Here is a 7,337-nt window from a genome sequence, read left to right as displayed (position 1 = left end):
CACACACACACACACACACACACACACACACACACACACACACACACACACACACACACACACACACAGACCAGAGCCATTAAGAGGGAAGGAGTAATGGACGAAGTGAACAGGATATGACACAATGGTTTCTCCTCAAGACTATTTATTTTTCTGCATGTCCATTGGGTCTGCTCACAAGAAGCCCTTTCATAGCCACAAAACAGCACTCTGTGCCTGTGTGTGTGTGTGTGTGTGTGTGTGTGTGAGAGAAAGAGAGAGAGCGAGCCGGTGAGTCATTGAGAGACTACCTCCTTGCATTACTTTAGATACTAGGATGTATATGTATGTTTGTGTAAACATGGCCACTGAAGCTGTCATGCCTCCAGTGAACTTCATTTGTGTCTGTAAAGGAGAAAGTCACTGTCACAGAAATGCATTTTATAGGACTGTGATTTTCAGTAGCAACTGGGACTTAGTGTATACTCCCGTTTCCGCACACACACACACACACACACACACACACACACACAGGCTACACTGTCCATACAGAGATGAATGATCCCCATTAACCCACCAACTGCACTTCTATTGCCACATGTTTGCCAAGTGTATTTGGACTAGATTCTTCTGGTGTTTTTTAATAAGCACAGAGAGATGTACTTTGAGTATCTTTTATGTAGCTGTCGAGAAGAGCAGTAACCTTACCGATGCTGAAAATGTGACAGTGAAACCTTTAGGGAACTGACAATTAAAGAAACTGAATTGAACTGAAGCTGAGTGTTGAATTCTTTAAGAGTTGTTGTCATTGTCTTTTATACTATAAAGATTTTTTTTGGCCTGTTATGCCCTTATTGCCATGTTAAATGTAGAGAGATGATAGGAAAGGAAGGGCCGGACAGCTGGGAAATGACATTCTATAAAAGATCTCCTGGCCAGAATCAAACTGGGGATGTTGCATTACCCCTATGATGGTGTTGTTTTAAATGATGGTTTTCTTGAAGATGCGTTTGGATAACAAAGTGTCAATGCTGTCACCAATATGTAAGTGTAATGAATACATGCGACCAGTGTGGTGACACCCAACGGGGAACGGCTAAGAGTAGTAGTAGTATACAAGTGTAATGAAATGATACTGTAGTACTATACATTTTAAAAAGCCTTTTAGAATGAAAAATTGCTTCCTGTTTATAAGTGAGTTAAAATGTAGTAGCAGGAATATGACAGACATTTAGGATTATTCACTGATTAAAACTTAACCTAGTGAGAATATGGAGAGTAATGGCAGTTCACTTTATAGAGCATCTTCACATTTAGATGCACATTTTCCATTCATGCTTGGACAAAGTGTACTGTACACTGTACGAAAGTGCAAGTCAAATATAAATATGGATGTGAACTGTGTTTTTACTTATGTGAATGTGCGGTTTTTGAAAAGCTTTACCTGAGTCACTCGATGTAGCGTGCACTTTTCTTAATCTGTCTCTTGCCATCATTCATTGGTAGCTGGTATCTGTGTCTGCATGACTGTAATGCTATGTGTCTTTGCAGAAGTCCTTCAGTCAGACAGACCCAACCTGAGACGAACACAGAGTGAGGAGACTCCCAGTACTGCTGCAACGAACAGCAGGTCAACACACACACACACACACATTTACTTACCCTAGCCTTGACCATAACCACTGCTTATCCAACCATAACATTAAACCAAGTTATCACTCTAAAATGTAATGATTTATGTTTTGGGGACTTGCTTTTTGTCCCTCTATGGATGTTGTGTTCCCACAGTGTGACTGTGTAAACACATTTACGTCCCCACAATATGATTAATACACTGCCACAGACTTTAAGCACTGGTTGAAATTCAGATGCTGCCGGAATAAAACTGATACATGAAGTAATATGAGAAGTGAAAGATTAACCGATAAATGAAAATGTTTGATGTCATGACATTTTTTTTTTCTTCCTATAGCCTCTTATTGTCCACATTCATCTGGATGGACATTAAACTGTAGCCTATTTGAATCTGCACATGCTGATTATGAAGGATATGTCTGTGCTTTGTTTGATTTCCGTTTTAATTATTTTATATCCTGTTTAATGTGTGCTGTTGTCATTATGGATGAATAAGATGAGATATTATTTGCTGTCAGTCAGCCACAGTTGCTTATAGTGTGTATAGGACACATCGCTGTAGAACACGACTTGTTAAGAAAAAATAGCCCCTCTCAGCTTGACTATTTTTTCATCTTAGAAAGGCAGCATTAATGTGATAGTTGTGAATTTATTGCAGTTTTCCTTTATAACAGTTTGTCTTAGCTTACGTGATCTGCTGCAGAAGCAAGGGCAGAAGTTTTAGCAGCATTTGTTGGTTTGTTCACAGCGTTACTCAAAAACCCATGAATGGATTTTGATGAAACCTTTTTGAAGAGGTAAGGTGCAGCCCACGGAACAATCAGTCAGATTTCCGTGCTGACTCAGATCATCATCTGAATTGAAAGGATTCACAAACAGTAGTTTGGGAACTGGGGGTTTAGAACAACAGATGTGTATATGTGTGAGTGAAAACCTATGGTGATGTCTGCAGAAGTCAGTGAGTTTAGTAGGTTTTTGACTGACAGATCCTGAAAAGAAGTGTCAGTAAAGTGCACATAGATCAGTTTTTACCAGATTGGGTAAATTTGCAATGCTTTTTGACAAAGAGATGAAAGAAATAATGATGAGGCCAACTTTTTCTAAACAAATCTGTTGAGACAAACTTTCATGTCATGTTTAGGTTTCTATTTGTTATTTGGGGAATTTAGGAGAGTCTCCAGAAGCTCATAGGGGTTTGGATTGTAGCATATTATAACAATATATAACAATATATAGGAGGAGTTCAGGGCAACCTGGGACGTAAGCCTAAATCCACTTTAAGTGCATTTATAGTTTTTTTTTCCCCTGACAATCGCACACATGTACTCATACTGAAAACCAGCTTTTCAGGTCTCTATATCAAGGACTGTTCTTTGCACTGCTGGTTTCAAGTCATTCTAGGTGTTGTGGTAAAACAGTAAGACTAACAGTACAAGAATACACTTGCATAACTTTTGCAAAGTACTTAGATGAAAATCACAAGCCCAAGGCACAACTGTAATCAAAATATATGGAAGAAATAGAAAAGGATTGAGTGAAGGAAGCTTGTGCCAGTTTGGTCAACTGAAGCACTGTGTGCCAGGATGTTATTCCCCCCTGAGTGTGGCTTCAGACACTGCTCTCACTGGCTAGTTTACTAGTGAGATAATAAATAGTGGAGCAGGCAGAATTTTCTTTTTTTCTTTGTGGCGAGGGTGCCTGGGGTCAGATGGTATTTCCCTCTAAACATTGTAATCCCCCCCACCTCATTTTCTTTCCTTCTCATCTCATCTGCTCCACATCCCATTCTCTCTCTCTGTTTCTCCATCTGTTTGCAGGAGTAACAGGAGCTCTGTGGGGGGTTCACAGGGCAGCTCCCCAGGGTGCTCCAGAGGGGACTCTCTCACTAATGGGGAGTTGACTGAAGAGCATATACCTAGGCCGGGATCAAATGGACACAGCCGGTCCTCCAAGAGTCATGGAAGCCCAGGAAACAGCACAGGTATACAGCAAGTCTGCTCACCTCACTGCTGTTACTCGCTGGCATGGCCTTAAGAGGATTTAGACTTTTATGTGTGTTTGTCTCAGCTCTCTTTGTTAGAGCTGGTTCTGATGATTGATGGATAGAAGATGCTGATATTAATCTGTGTAGAAATATGTCAGGCTTAGCTGAAGTTGTGATCTTTCCATAGATGACAAGCTATGAATCAGTCATGGATTTTGCCTCACCTTCCTTACTTTTTCTCTCTGCCTCCTGAACTTGAATTTGACACACACAGGCACAGATCTGATTAGAAAACCTAAATGTACCCAGAGTGTATAATATCTAATGTGACAGAGCGCAGTGCTAATATCTGCTCTCCTACGTTAACAAATAGCAGTGTTTGATTTTAATGCAAATCCAGATAACTTTATCTGAAAAGTTATAGATGATTTACAGTGGGTACGGAAAGTATTCAGACCCCCTTAAATTTTTCAGTCTTTGTTATATTGCAGCCATATGCTAAAATCATTTAAGTTCATTTTTTTCCTCATTAATGTACACACAGCACCCCATATTGACAGAAAAACACAGAATTTTTGACATTTTTGCAGATTTATTAAAAAAGAAAAACTGAAATATCACATGGTCATAAGTATTCAGACCCTTTGCTCAGTATTTAGTAGAAGCACCCTTTTGAGCTAATACAGCCATGAGTCTTTTTAGGAATGATGCAACAAGTTTTTCACACCTGCATTTGGGGATCCTCTGCCATTCCTCCTTGCAGATCCTCTCCAGTTCTGTCAGGTTGGATGGTAAACATTGGTTGACATTTTCAGGTCTCTCCAGAGATGCTCAATGGGTTTTCGTCCAGGATATCCCTGTACTTGGCCGCATTCATCCTTCCCTCGATTGCAACCAGTCGTCCTGTCCCTGCAGCTGAAAAACACCCCCATAGCATGATGCTGCCACCACCATGCTTCACTGTTGGGACTGTATTGGACAGGTGCTGAGCAGTGCCTGGTTTTCTCCACACATACCGCTTAGAATTAAGGCCAAAAAGTTCTATCTTGGTCTCATCAGACCAGAGAATCTTATTTCTCACCATCTTGGAGTCCTTCAGGTGTTTTTTTAGCAAACTCCATGCAGGCTTTCATGTGTCTTGCACTGAGGAGAGGCTTCCGTCGGGCCACTCTTCCATAAAGCCCCGACTGGTGGAGGGCTGCAGTGATGGTTGACTTTCTTTGACTTTCTACAACTTTCTCCCATCTCCCGACTGCATCTCTGGAGCTCAGCCACAGTCATCTTTGGGTTCTTCTGTACCTCTCTCACCAAGGCTCTTCTCCCCCGATAGCTCAGTTTGGCCGGATGGCCAGCTCTAGGAAGGGTTCTGGTTGTCCCAAACGTCTTCCATTAAAGGATTATGGAGGGCCCTGTGCTCTTAGGAACCTTAAGTGCAGCAGAAATTTTTTTGTAACCTTTGCCAGATCTGTGCCTTGCCACAATTCTGTCTGTGAGCTCTTCAGGCAGTTCCTTTGACTTCATGATTCTCATTTGCTCTGACATGCACTGTGAGCTGTAGGGTCTTAGACAGGTGTGTGGCTTTCCTAATCACGTCCAATCAGTATAATCAAACACAGCTGGACTCAAATGAAGGTGTAGAACCATCTCAGGGATGATCAGAAGAAATGGACAGCACCTAAGTTAAATATATGAGTGTCACAGCAAAGGGTCTGAATACTTATGACCATGTGATATTTCAGTTTTTCTTTTTTAATAAATCTGCAAAAATGTCAAAAATTCTGTGTTTTTCTGTCAATATGGGGTGCTGTGTGTACATTAATGAGGAAAAAAAAAGAACCTAAATGATTTTAGCATATGGCTGCCATATAACAGAGTGAAATTTTTAAGGGGGTCTGAATACTTTTCGTACCCACTGTATATCTGTATTAACATAGATAACATTTAGAGCTCTGCCAAAACTCAACATTTTTTCAGCTTGTGAAGCTGAGGCCTCTGTACCAACTTCTTTATTTGCTCTTTGTCATCTGGGTTTATTTTTACAGCTCACTCCTATGGAACAGTGTTTAGCAGCTTAACTGTGCCAGATGCCAGACCGTCTCTGTAGCAGATGAATGCAGGGGACTAGTAAATTAAAACTGCAGAAAGATCAACATCAGCTGATCTCTGGTTTCTCTCTTATGAGCTCACAACATTAAGCATCCACCTTTCTGTCTCTCTTGTCCTGTTTCCTATCTGTGTCTTATCTTAGACAAAGCTGAGTTGACGTCGAATGGGCTGGAGAACAGTCTTGGGGGTGTGGCCCATCACACACCTCCTCCATCCTCTCCATCGGGCCGATCCCCAGCAGCAAGCAGCAGCAGTGGTAGCCCCTCTCCAGGTCAGGATGCCCTGCGTCCAGTCACCCTGACGGAACCTAGCCCAAACAGTACCTCCAGCACAGAGCAGGCCAGCAGCAGCACCATAGTGGAGTCCACCTCTGACTCACTCCCAGCAGGGTAAGAGTATAATATCTCTACAAATGTAAATTGTGAAAAGGTTCATCAAGTTATAAACAGGTGTAAACCACTCATAGCACTGAAATGAGTATTTATGTTCAAGGCGAATCACTAACTTAAGCTACAGCATCTCAGTCCAGGGTTTCTCAGAGTAAGGCCTGATTCCCTTTTTGCCCCATATTTAATTAAATACACCTCAAAGAAAAGATATTCAATGTTCAAACTGATAAATGTTATTGTTTTTTGCAAATATTCACTCATTTTGAATTTGATGCCTACAACATGTTCCAAAAGAGCTTGGACAGGGGCAACAAAAGACTGGGAAAGTTGATGAATGCTCAAAAAATACCTGTTTGGAACATTCCACAGATGAACCACCTCAAGAATAAATCAAATCAAATCAAAGTACCTATGGTTTTGGACTGTTCAGATAAAATAAGATGAAGATTTTATCATGTGTTATTTTAAATATTTTTGGACATTTATAGAATAAATACTTAATCAAAATCAGTGGTGAAAATAAAGCTCTAAATTACTGTACACTGTAAATTAGTTTTTTTTGCAGCTTTCATTTATAGTAGATGCACCATTATCATAGAGAATTGGAGTTACTGAAACAGCCTAAAGTTTCCAGTTTACAGTATCTATAGCAGCTGATGAGCTGACGTGTGACATTGTATTAGTGTAGTTTAATTGTTGAGATGTTTTTGTCTCTTAAGATGGTCAATTGGAAACAGGTGAGCGTCATTATTGGAGCATCCCAAAAGGCACTGCATTAGAAACAGACATCATCCTATAAAGGATATGACCACGTGGGCTCAGGAACAATTCAGAAAACCACTGTCAGTTAACACAGTTCGTCACAACATCTACAAGTACAAGTTAATACTCTACTATGCAAAGTGAAAGCCATACATCAACAACACCCAGAAACGCTCATCTGAGATGGACTAATGCAAAGTGGAAAAGTGTGCTGTGGTCTGATGAGTCCACGTTTCAGTTTGTTTTTGGAAATCATGGACGTCGTGTCCTCTGGACTAAAGAGGAAAAGGACCATCCAGATTATTATCAGCACAAAGTTCAAAAGCCAGCATCTGTGATGGTATGGGTGTGTGTTAGTGCACATGGGTAAACTGCACATCTGTGAAGGCACATTACTGTTGAAAAGTACATACAGGTTTTGGAACAAAATATGCTGCCATCCAAGCAACGTCTTTTTCAGTGACGTCCCAGCTTATTTCAGC

At 40.7% G+C, this 7,337-nt stretch overlaps 1 protein-coding gene across 6 annotated transcripts in view; it reads left to right on the top strand.

Annotated features, from left to right (window-relative positions):
* Positions 1-7,337, top strand: part of wwp2 (WW domain containing E3 ubiquitin protein ligase 2) — an 89,373-nt gene that overhangs the window by 19,843 nt on the left and 62,193 nt on the right. For all 6 annotated transcript variants that reach the window (XM_020585666.1, XM_020585665.1, XM_020585660.1 and 3 more), the window contains 3 exons: positions 1,531-1,609; positions 3,432-3,595; positions 5,847-6,093. In XM_020585666.1, the coding sequence (XP_020441322.1) occupies positions 1,531-1,609; positions 3,432-3,595; positions 5,847-6,093 (490 nt within the window). The remainder of the gene's footprint in view (positions 1-1,530; positions 1,610-3,431; positions 3,596-5,846; positions 6,094-7,337) is intronic.

The sequence above is a fragment of the Monopterus albus genome, unplaced genomic scaffold (genome assembly GCF_001952655.1).
Source record: "Monopterus albus unplaced genomic scaffold, M_albus_1.0 scaffold373.1, whole genome shotgun sequence".
NCBI lineage: Eukaryota > Metazoa > Chordata > Actinopteri > Synbranchiformes > Synbranchidae > Monopterus > Monopterus albus.
The sequence above is the reverse complement of the archived record's forward strand: the minus strand, read 5'-3'. Positions and strand labels throughout refer to the sequence as shown.